Below are 12,146 nucleotides of genomic sequence, written 5' to 3' on the forward strand. Positions count from 1 at the left end.
CATAATGTGGTTGGCCATCGTTGACTTATCGTTTGGATTCTGCAGAAAGATGAAAGGATGAAAAAAGAAAAGAAAGGAAGAAGAAATAAACTCTAACTTTCTTTCCCTTGTTTAAGGCGGCTGACGAGAAAATGAGTAACTAATGGAACGGCACATGCCACGTTTTTATTGGCTGTGCAGACAGTCGAGTTTTGCACGGGAAAAACTTTCACATCGAGCAAAGGGTAGTAGTAGGTATGGATGTCATGAGCCGAAGGGAGTAACACTAGTAGGGTAGGATGTGCGCAGAGGAGGCATTCTGGGTGAATCAATATGGTTTGAATCCGCGGTGTTTATGTCGTTTCTCCCGATGGCCCCCATCTTTCGATGGATGCTCTTTCGTTCGCAGGACATTCTCTGGGGCAGTACGCTTGGTGAACGGCTTAGATGGGAAATCTTCACCTTGTTGTTGATCTCCTTCGTCAAGCTTCCATGAACGTACATGCCCGTCCTCTCCACATGTAAAAATTGATTTCGACTATACAGTCGTTTTGGGTCGTGTGAGCCAGAGTATAGTTTGAGAGATTTGGGAGAGGAGCTGCAGCAGAAATGAGATCTGCTTCTTTTTACGGTACTTACATTATTATCCAAAAATACGGATCGAACGAGTTCTTCGCCGTGGGCACCCGGAAGTCTCCACGTATTGGCCAGGTCGAAGTCAAATTTGGGCGAGCATACTAAAGGTGTGAAATCGAGTCGTTGTTCACTTGCTCAGGCGAGCAATGTAAGAGACTATGTATACCCCGCAAAAACCATACGACAAAAAGAAAGTATTCAAACCTTGTTTTCCCAGACACTACAAACATGTCCCCACGAACATCGAGGACTTGCGCTACATAATCATTTTGTAGTACAGGACGAAGATCACCGAACTGGATAGGTGCGGGCTCCACGGCGTTCTCGTCGGGGTTGTTAAGAGGGTGGACCGAAAAAACCTCGTCATGGCTTAGGGCGTAGATTGCGTGTTCCCCGAAGAATCCAGCTCTGTGAATGGATCCATGGTTAAAAACCTGTAGAAGAGCCTCGTCTTCGTCTGAAATCGTGGTGTCGTAGATGTTAACGAGCCCATCAGTGCTTCCAGATAAAAGGACATTGCGCCGGGTCGGGTGGAATTGCAACTACGAATAGTTTAGTGGTTGACCAAAGGGAAATTGAGCCAGCACTAGAAATACATCTCCTGGAGGGCTGTGTGGCCCAACCACAAAGTCCGCAACCAAGATGAACAAGGGAAACGGAAGGAAGTTGGGGTTTGCAATGGAAGAGGAGGGAACAAATTAATTACCTCAGTTATATCGTCGTTGTGACTCTCGACATATTGAAGCCGGGGCTGGCCCGGAGACCTAATGTCCCTGGTAATAATCGGTTAGCAGGTCCGACGAGAGGTAGGGAACTCTCGCACGAGCAAGAAAGTGAATGAGAAGGTTTGTGCGGTATATGGCCTCTGGGTCACTAGCACAGCAGTGGGAGTGCCGGTAGAATGGTGGTCTGGGGAAGATAATGAAGAATTGGTGGTACCGAATCCGCATCAGATGCAAAATACGTGGCTTCAGCCTCGCGGGATAAGTCGCATAATCAGCCCAACAACTTACCAAAATATCACAGAGGATTGAGATGACACAAGCTCGGTTCCAGCAACGATGGTGCACGGTTCCAGGCTACAGGTGAGTGCGGTGATGGGAGCCGACTTATCTAAAGCAGGAGCTGATCAGCACACCGACCAAAGACTTCAATTTTGCATGGAGCTTTCTCATAGTAATATATATATTTCTTGGGGGGAATAAACAAGATATGAAGGAAGGGCACATGTCAAAACCATTGCTGGTGACAAACGTGCGTTAAAGATGAAAAATAGGGACTGAATGAGCGGCGTTAAAAAAGAAGGGATGCGCCTCAGGATATCAAAATGGAAAAAGCACTAGCGAAAAGAGACAACAACTCAATGCGCATATGGGGATTGTCCTACCTACTGTGACCGTCAGAACTGCATCTCTTCTTTTCCCCCTCACATCCCACAGCTTCACGGTCCCATCTCTGCCCGAAGTGGCAACTATGTTCTTCCCTTCGACAGAGGCGGGATCAACTTCGCAGACACAGGTCACCCCACCACCATCTTGACCAGGATGAATATCTGCGAACACCCCATCAGGGAGGACATTCAATGTCTCGCGATCAAAACGTCGCAGCGAGTTATCTGAAGAGATCGCAGCCAACGCATCAATGCCACTCTGGCATAGAGAGTAGATGTAGCTCCCAGGCGGCAGGGAGAGAGATGACTGGCTTGTCTGGTGCAACAATCGATACTGTGATGGGGAAGCCATGGGACACGGACCAGTCGAGACTCGATAGCAATCCCCCTCAATATATAGAAACTGGTAATGTATGGTAATTTGTTCATCTATCTACTCATTGATGCCTGGGATAGTAGTTGATTGGCAAGGAGCGAACAGCTTGTAGAGAGGAAGAAATTTCCTGGGGTGTGTGTCCAGCAGAGGAAAAAAAAAAAAAAAAAAAAAAAAAAAGAGAGAGAGAGAGAGAGAGAAAATTTTAAAAAAATTGATGACGAGTAATTTCCTCAGTCATTGGTATATATCCAGCAAGACGTCGACAACTCTTCCGCGAGATCATTATCCTTCAGCAACGCAAACATCCAGAATATACATATCTCTCTCACTGCCTTGTCAGCTTGTATGGGAGAAGAAGACGCTATTATTCTGCTTGGTTGCGCTCATGTCGATGGTTGTGTGTATAGGTACTGTTATGTATGTATGTAACGTTAACCATGTATTGTATGTATGTTAAGAGTACCGGACTTATGGGTCTTGGTATTGAAATCGAAGGAACCAAGGGATCGGATAGGGTCGTAATTTACGCCCCAGAACATAACTTACCGTATTGTGTCACCCAAGGACCCAACAGCAGAAGTTTGGGCTCCATGCACGTCGGTTTTCCATGAGCTAAACCGGGCCACTGGGGCCATTGGCGGTCCGTCGCAGCTAGTTGTATGTACTGTACTCCGTACACTACGGAGTACACTGGTGTTCCGACGCTCTGGGACGGGAAGCCACCCCCCAAGCGAGTTTGTCCATCATGGCCAATGGCTATGTGTCCTCAAATGCGCCAGGTTTTAGGCTGGAGGGAACGTCGCATCCCAAGTGGTGTACTTTTTCTTTTTGGGGAACTAATCTCATACAATACAACATATGGACCCAATAGTTAGGTTATTTTGTATTGATTATTCATCTAGCTCCTTCCCTCCTTCTGTTGTTGAGTTGATAACTATGACGCTTCTGCTTCTTCTTCTTCTTCTTCTTCTTCTTCTTCTTCTTCTTCTTCTTCTTCTTCTTCTTCTTCTTCTTCTTCTTCTATTCTTCTCTTTTCCCAACTTCAACTTCAACTTCATCTTCATCTTCATCTTCCTCTTTAGCTGCTTCGAAGCTAGTAGAGAGCCAAGCCAACCAGGCAACCTTGTCACTAAATAGGTCTAGTGTTGAGAGTAGAGGGGATGATGAGTAGAACGGTTTTCTTTTGCAGACAAAATCGAATCTTCAGGTCATGATCTCGAGAATTCCTCACACTAGCAAAGCAACTAAAGGGAGAAGATGATTTGCTGCCCTTAATCCAATCCCCTGCGATTATGGGAGTTTATTTCTGAAATTCTCTTAGCGTCACAGAATTGCCCCGATCGATGTTGCGTGTTCCTAATGCAAGGGGTGTTTCATTATCCTCCTCCTCTTCAACCAGTCACAGAGCAAACATGGCTAGGAATTGACCAGCACAACTGATTAAAAACAGCCTGAATAATATTCACTGCGTCACTTTCTTTCAGCTGGAAGAACGACTAAGCTCAAGCAAGGAAATTTGAACCATTTTCCTATCTCCGTTCATGTCCGGTATGGTGTGCAAGTTAACATGGAAGGGGAAGCTCGTATACCACCAGATTCAGCAGCCAAAGAACGTCCTACGTACTCCGTACTGGGCAGTACAATCCTCCGCAGCGCTTGAAGTTGCTTCCACCAACTCTGTGCAAGATTCAAAGTTAATAATGAGCGAATAAATGGTCGTCCGGTCAGTAGGACCCACCATCAGGCCCTATCTCGAATCAAGTGTAAATCAAGTGCTAGTCCTTCGGAGGAGGTTACCATATGAGTTGGAAAGTGTTTGACGGACTCAACGGCAACCCCGGATAAACTTGCTCAGAAATGGACCATGAAGTATGCCAATGGGGCAAAAATGGCTTTGAGAGCCCATTATTGTTCAAGCGTTGGCATACAACTCCCATGCATGAACTGTCAACACACCTATTGGATTTGTTAGAAGCCCATATTTGCTTATCAAACACCACATCAATCCAACATATGACTCCGGATACGGCTACCTAGTGGAGAATGGGACAGCTCAACGCCCGATCAAATTGACGGAACTTTTCTGTACATATTCTGGGGCCCTCCAAATTCCACATCTAGGCCCTCTAAATGTTGTTGAGATGAGACTGAGCTTATCCAAGAACAAAAGTGGTGACGATTGTTGCGAAAAAGTCCAATTCAATTGTAAGATCAGCAGTCGCCGAAAATGGCTACTTTGACTTCATGGACATCTTGTCAGCGCCAAGCGAACCCATCCATCTTGACGCCATACTTTGCTGGGAGGTGCCCGCTAATTTGGGACTTGGGAAGGGAATAGAGACATGAGCGGAGGGCTGCACCAAACCAAACTTAGGCAACTAAAAGCCGGATGAACTCAAGCCTGTCGACTAACTTTTGGCCCCAACAGCAAACCCTGTTGAAACGAGGCTGAGATACATACAGACCAGACAATCAATAATGAGAATCTATTCCGTATTGTCCTGTACATCTCCGAATAAAATTATCCTGGCCGGACGTGGCAGCCACGCTTAAGTTTTGCGGCGTTTGAAGAAGGCACAGCAGTGTCGGAACTTTCTTCGGGATTGCGAAATTTCTGTACAAGCACGGCGCCCAGCATGTCGAAGTAGGTCTTCTAGGTTCCTAGTTCGTGCTTGAAGGAGAAGATTTAACGTGTCCTGAGCGCCCTTGCGTTATGGCAAGTTGACAATTCAACTATCCCCGAAGACCCCGAGATATTTTTTCCACCGATGTTGCTGTGAAATACAATACTACTACTATTAATTAATATACTCCGTACCGTACGACGCTGTTCTCAAAGCACATTGATACAAGTAGAAAAGCTAAGAAAGGGTGTGACATTACTGTACAAGCTCCAACCGACTACCACTCCGCCGGGATTGGGATGGCGACACAGCGCCCTTTTCCGCATGTGAATTTGTTATCTGGGGCTGTTTCACTGACCCATAATAATTGACCATGTGTCGTCACTTTTTTACTTTTCTGCACAAAAAAAAAAAAAAAAAAAAAAAAAAAAAAAAAAAAAAAAAAAAAAAAAAGTTGTTGACTATTACAAAAACCATAACTAACCAACATGATGCCCCTTTAAAAGAGATGAAAGGGATGATGATGTAGTGTATTGCATGATGCCATTGGTGAGCTAACCAAGCACCAACCAGACTGATGATTGATAGAAGGCCCCCATTTCTTACTACTTCACTACTTCAGTCAAGGGCGTTAGTGAAGTTCAGCGTTGACGTTTGTCCACAAGTCCTGATGTCTGATGAGTGGAGGGTAACAGAGCCCAACAAATTGTATAGTGTCAACTGATTGGACTAACTACCCTCTGTTCTCCTTCTCCTATTAACTCTCTCTGCAGCTTCCCCCCTGTCCTTGTCTTTGCGTTGTGGTGGTTTCAACCTCTTCGTGGTTTACTTGGGTTAAATCGCGTGCCCAGGTACCAACCAACAAACCCACAAAATTTCAGACATTTAATTCCCCGCGCCATGAACTTTGCCTCTTTTGATCATCTTCTCCATTCCATTTTTCCAACTGTTTTGTTTGTCCAGTCCCTGCTTCTGACCCGACCTGATCGCCCAGCCAAGAGACCCGCCCACCTTGGTACCGCTTACCTTACGGGGTTTATACTGTAATGTATGTACAGTACATACCATACGATACCATACCAGCTCCTCCACCCCCGTACCGAACCGTACAGCGCATCCCTCCCCATCCCTCCATCCCACCTTCTCGCCGCAACATCTCCAGGCCAGGCTATATTATTATTTGATGGGACCATCCTCTCCCGCCAGCCACTGTCCATCGCCCAAGTACCATTCAATTGGCATTTGTTCCTCGACTTTCCTTCTATTATTCTTTCTTTTGCTTCTGCGCCGGATTCGTTCACCCTCCTTGCCCGAAGAGGTACTGCGACAAGCTGCCCCTCTGCCCGACGCACGTTCGGAACGCTGACGATAGTAATAATAATAATATCAATCGCTCCATGTGTCGCTTGGAATAAAAGCAGCTCCCAGTATTTCCCCCTACGCTACGCCGATCTACATAACCCTCGTCTCCTCCTCAATCTGCTACGCCGGCTTCTCTCTCTCCATCAGCCTCATCAGACTCCCTCTGCCTCTTCTACCTCTTCCACCTCCTTCCTCTTCGCCCACTCCTCCCGTTGTCGTTCATTGGCATTGGAAGGACCCCTAAGGTCGCGTTTAACCTGCTGTCTGTCATTTTCCCTCGTTGGGTGGCATCACATCAGTAACCCTACTATGGACCTCTCAGTCCTCACCGATCTTGCACCTCGAAGGCAACCCCAAACAAAAGCTGAGTTAGACTCTCCGAAAAACGAGTCTCACGGAACTGTAAACTCTACGTAAGCTTTTTTCTTTTTCGTTTTTCTTCCATTTTATGCCCGTACAGTGTTTCGTTGCGCTAGCCATCTGCCAGCTGTCTCTCATCCATTCGCACGACCGAAATCACCTAACTATTCGCAGCCGTAAATCATACTTCTCATTTCTCCCAATAGAGAAATGATTGTTTTTATGTCCCTTGGCTAATGTCTATTCCGATAAACATAGGTACACTGAAGAATACCCTTGTTACGAGGAAAACGGACGATTGTATCATGGATTTCGACGAGGCATATACATGTATCCGTGCGATGAACTAGAACGAGATCGTCTGGATATTTTCCACAAAGTATTTTTGGTGGCTCGCGGGAATGTGCTACATGATGTTCCAATCAGCAATCCTTCTCCGCTTATGAATAGCCTTTCGGGGGGCCCTCGAATGGTTACCGATCACGGCCCTCGAATACTAGATCTTGGCTGTGGAACCGGAATGTGGGCAATGGAAATGGCCTCGCGGTACCCACACGCATACGTGTTGGGGATTGACCTGGCGGCGATGCAGCCCCAAGAGCACCCGCCAAATTGCGATTTTCAGACACCTCGGGACTATGAGAGCCCTTGGTTTTTGGGAGAGAATTCTTGGGATATGATTCATCTCCAAATGGGATGTGGGAGTGTGTCGAACTGGCCTAATTTGTATCAAAAGGTTATACGACACCTGCGTCCTGGGACAGGGTACTTCGAACAAGTGGAAATTGACTTTGAACCGCGCTGCCACGATGAGTTCTCGGCTGATCAGCCCCTTAATCGATGGTATTTAAATCTGAAGGAGGCAACAGATCAGGCGAATAGGCCGATCGCGCACAATCGAAGCACAACGCATATGCTGAAAGAAGCTGGTTTCGTGGATATAAAGCACCTGATGCTTGGCCTGCCGCTAAACACATGGCCGGATGAAAAATACGAAAAGGAGGTTGGAAAATGGCATAATTTTGCCTTTTCCGATAGCACCTATGCTCTCATACTTGGGCCTCTCAGCCGTGTAAAGGGCTGGTCGGTCGAGCAAATTGATTTATTGGCCCAGGAAGCACGAGCGCAGGCGTTTGATAAACGCACCCAGGTGTTCAATCTTCTGCATATATATACTGCCAGACGACCAGACAACCCAATCCGATGAAAGCGCACTTTTGTGCTTAATTTCACTAGTCCGACGTTTGAAGACAAACCCTTCACTCCCCACGTCAGTGGTTTCCTACCATCTCTTTCCCCCTCCCAAGATCCGGTTTGAATGGCACAATATCGATTCTGAGTACATCTTACGCGTTGTCCCGATAAATATGATTGCGGCTTCTCAGATCATCCCGAAACGGGCGGGACTGTTGTATTCCAGCTTTTGACTGGTTTGGTAGAGGCCTCGTCGCATACCCCCTTTCGGGTCCAAATGCCTATAGTTATCCTTTGACTTGTTGGTAAGAAGCATCAAATATCGGTGAAGGACCACTATTGAAAAGCTATGCAACTTGAAAATCTCGTTGCCCAACTCCAAGGAACAGTAATGGGGTCCGGAGACACACAAAAGTCCATTTAATTAATGACCCGACCAAACGACATTGCAACGACGAATTCCTTTCCTCCATTTCTTGTTTTGAAATCTTTATTCCGTCTTATGCCCTCAACAACTATAGACGTTTCCTCCCTGATTTTGCCTGCTCATTTAATTTTGAAAATTTTTCATTTAATTTTGTTTGTCGATCGTTATTGAGCCCTTGTACCTCTTCCATTCCGTCGGCTTTGTTCCACATCCCCTACCTACAGTCATCAGTTTCCTAGGCTATTATTCGTACAGCATTCTCTCCTGGGTTCCTGGACATGAATAATTTTTTTTATTATTAACCATGATATACACATAGATCGGAAAGACATCAAAAGCCATAGCGGGGGAACCATGATGGAGGTTTCTCTTGTTTTCTGTATCCTCATGCCTTCCTTTCTTTTGGTGAGGATGATATAATGACTCTCGATACGATGAATGATTGATGTCTAGCTTGTATGGCGCTCTCTCTTTCTCTCCATTCCTGGCCCTCTCTTTTCTTGCTTTGGTGACCCATTCACTAAATATTCCAAAGATGTTATCCTTCTTTCCTATTTGTTGTCATATATATACTGCTACTTTATTTTTCTTTCGATATAAACTATTTTTATCCTCCATATATGCATGTCCATATCCCTATTTCGCGCATTCTTCCATCCTAATCTCACCACGATTAATTGTCCAACCATACATCCCTTCCAACTATTACTATTGTTCATTTTTCAGGTGGGAGAGCGGAATAGAAAAATATATAAAATCAGCAGAAAAAGGTTACTTCTTTTGCCTTACCTGACCTGGCACAACTTGCTTTTCCATATATTCTTGCTCCGCCTTGCTTCAGACAGAAACAACCCAACGTTTTCCGTTTATCCAGCCCACAGGTTCTTTTTGAACTATACAATCCAACCAGGTGATTGGCTCCCTCCCTTTGTTTCTCTTCGCACAACCTCTTACTCTCGCTATTGTTTCTATTCTTTCCCACCGCCCCCAAGTTTCACTAGTTAGTGGTTGTTTTTTTTACTCATATCATTTCCACTGGAAGACATTGGAAACTGGTGGAAGATAAGAGCAACAATGCAGATGTTGAAGTGAATCGCAGAGCATGCCAGCGCCTCCTTCGCTCCCCTCTTTTCTTTTTCCCTCTTTGTTCTCAGGACCCGACAGAGCGGATACTGCACGCGCGAACATGGACTTGGGGGCTCGCTGCTGTATATCCAATTTAGCCAGTCACCTCCTAGCTCGTTGGTGCTTTTTTGCCATGATGCGGCGCGGGCGAGCGGGCTTCGCCGCTGGTTTTAACCCGGTTTTTTCGCTTTTTCTCTTGGTTTGTATGGATGTATGTAACTATGTACATGTACATGTACATACATACATTATGTGTGCGCTGACAAGATATTTAACATTGTTGTGGAAAATGATATGTGTGCTTTCTCTGTTTTCTCTTTGCTTTTTTTCTGTTGTTTTCTTTTTCCTTTTCTATTTCCGGATTTTCCCCTTTGGATTCGTAGCCTATTGTTTTCTTCGCGGTTGGTGTGATGTAGGGCAACGGGAAGGAGAGTTATATTGTCCTCCGTTTATCGGACCTGGAATGATGCATTGTTTATTTTATTACAAGTTGGAATGAAACACTGCAACATCCCACTATGATGAATATTAAGAACCTCCCAGGGTGAATGGTGCGCCACGTTGGGTAAGAAATTCAGCTCGAAGAACCAACAGGTATTTCACCCTCTAACAATAGATGTGCGGGAGAGTTCTTGGGGGCCTAACACAAGATAACACACATCCCATTGGCAAATGAGCACACACATCTTGAGCTGTCCTTTCATCATAATACATCACGATCGTCATTATTATCAAAATTCTCTGGTGCCTTATCTCCGCCGCCCCTTGTTTTGAGCACGGCCCATGCCATTATTCGTAACAGCAGCACCTCCGCTTTCCCCACCATTATTACCGCCCGCACTATTATTGACTGGTTCCTTCGCCGCACCGGGACTTCTTCGCCGCATGGTCCCCGGTCCCACAGCCACGATGTCATCCTCGCTCTCACTGTCGCTTATATCGAGTAGGACAGGCATGCGGAAGGCATGCAAGGCACCCCCCGCATCATCCTCTTCGCCCTTGACCGGCTCAATGGTCAAAACGTCCGGTTCCTCGTCCTCTAGATCTAGACGGCGCTGATGCACCTCCTCAGCGGGGTGGATGTCATATTCATCCTCGCGCTCCACATACGCGACATTCTCCTCTACCTCTGCAAAATCCGGCGCTAGCGCAGACCATTTCTGCGGGCTCACTATCGACCATGTATATATGCATCCCGACTCGAGGCCGCAGGCTGCCACCATCGGACGGCTAGGATGCCATTCTACAACGCCTAGTTCTTCCTTCGGGCCTTCGAGGATCTTCACGAGAGAACCATGGCTGCGTTCCCAGACGTAGATGTCATGGTTCATGAAGGTGGAGGCCGTAACGAATTCTCCTGTGGATGAGAAGGCGACGTGGTTCCAGCTCAGGCGGTTGACGACGTCTTGGAATTTGTGCTCGACTTCGAGCTTTATAGCGGAGGGATCGAGGCTGACGCCCAGCTGGGACAGGTCGGGTATCAGTATTGTGCGAATGACGCGGTCTGAACTGTTGACGAGTAGATCACGTCCGTTTCTAGCAAGGCGGAGGAGGATTACGACGCCGTTACATAGTCTCGTTGAGTGGATTGTAGTGCACGTTTGGGTTTCGATGATGTTAATCCAACCCTTCGATGTGCCTGATATTATGTGGTTTCCAAGTGCAGTGAATATTGTGACGCAAGTTGAATGTTTCGCGTCTTGTGCCGCTTGTTTTGCAACTACCGCCGGATCGGTGTCTTCGAGATGAGGTCGCAGGGGAGCGGAAGGGAGAATCCGTTTTACGGGCCGCGGTGCGGATATATCGACGAGAACTGGTTGCTCTTCAAACAATGAAGCGACAAAAAGCCAGCTGAGGCGTTTCTGGGTTAGAATATATTGGTAATGGTTGGAGGGGGTATAACAGTGGCATGACATACTGGTTAAATGGGTGGAATTCGGCAATGTATACTGGGGCTTCGAATCTCACGGTTCGCACGCGGGAGCCATCTTTCATATCCCATAATATGCACTTCCAATCCTGTGAAGAACTGAGTAGATATCTGCCGTCTCTCGACCAGCTAGTGCCAGTTAGCTCACCAGCGTCCGCAATATACGCATGTTAAATCGGTGGATGGTAAAAGCAAACCTTAGCGATTGAATCTGTTTGCTATGCCCTCGTAGCTTTCGGGCGACGCCATTGGTCTCCACGTCAAATATCACGACGGTGCCATCAACCTGTGGGTGGGAAACTCCGTTAGTTGACGAACTGAATAAATATCGGTTGATAGTGGACAAGCTTACTCGTCCAGAAGCTAGGAAGTCACCCTTGCGGTTGAATCGTAAGCAAGTAGCGTGTCCGCTGCCTACAGGAGAGCTTCATTGTCAGCGTTTGGTTTCACAATATAGCAGTGTTATAAGCTAGAAGCACGCACGGAGCTTGCCCGTGAGGGCATCTGGGTAGTCTTGAGCAAGAACAAACGGGTCAATCAAAGCCAGATTCATGGTGGCTCGTGGTGCAGGAATAATCGACGATATGCACAAGGATTCATCGAGGACATTGGGGTGGAGCACTCCAAGGATAACTGAGACGTTGGTGTGATCTCCTTGCCGGTGTCATTGCTGCCCGTTACCTCAAGGTCAACGCTAGCAGCCGCCTTGTCAATGAGGATTAGTCATCCCCTTGGTGGCTGGG

At 46.7% G+C, this 12,146-nt stretch overlaps 3 protein-coding genes across 3 annotated transcripts; 1 reads left to right on the plus strand and 2 right to left on the minus strand.

The window, feature by feature from the left end:
• Positions 1-307: 307 nt before the first annotated feature.
• On the minus strand, positions 308-2,357 carry BDBG_08430 (WD domain-containing protein; the record flags this gene model as incomplete). The annotated part of the gene is made up of 6 exons (XM_031723556.1): positions 308-517; positions 619-745; positions 820-1,157; positions 1,322-1,388; positions 1,629-1,728; positions 2,003-2,357. The coding sequence occupies 6 exons, from the start codon at positions 2,355-2,357 to the stop codon at positions 308-310; spliced, it is 1,197 nt and encodes a 398-aa protein (XP_031580744.1).
• A 3,104-nt stretch (positions 2,358-5,461) lies between these two features.
• Positions 5,462-10,858, plus strand: BDBG_08431 (methyltransferase LaeA). The gene is made up of 2 exons (XM_002621354.2): positions 5,462-6,780; positions 6,986-10,858. The coding sequence occupies exons 1-2, from the start codon at positions 6,056-6,058 to the stop codon at positions 7,932-7,934; spliced, it is 1,674 nt and encodes a 557-aa protein (XP_002621400.2). The 5' UTR covers positions 5,462-6,055; the 3' UTR covers positions 7,935-10,858.
• Positions 8,427-12,101, minus strand: BDBG_08432 (WD domain-containing protein). Its single transcript, XM_002621355.2, has 5 exons — positions 11,887-12,101; positions 11,756-11,817; positions 11,601-11,689; positions 11,392-11,532; positions 8,427-11,324 (listed from the first exon to the last, which is right to left on the minus strand). The coding sequence occupies exons 1-5, from the start codon at positions 11,954-11,956 to the stop codon at positions 10,223-10,225; spliced, it is 1,464 nt and encodes a 487-aa protein (XP_002621401.1). The 5' UTR covers positions 11,957-12,101; the 3' UTR covers positions 8,427-10,222.
• Positions 12,102-12,146: the final 45 nt, after the last annotated feature.

The sequence above is a fragment of the Blastomyces gilchristii genome, assembly GCF_000003855.2.
Source record: "Blastomyces gilchristii SLH14081 genomic scaffold supercont1.23, whole genome shotgun sequence".
In the NCBI taxonomy this organism is placed as follows: Eukaryota; Fungi; Ascomycota; class Eurotiomycetes; order Onygenales; family Ajellomycetaceae; genus Blastomyces; species Blastomyces gilchristii.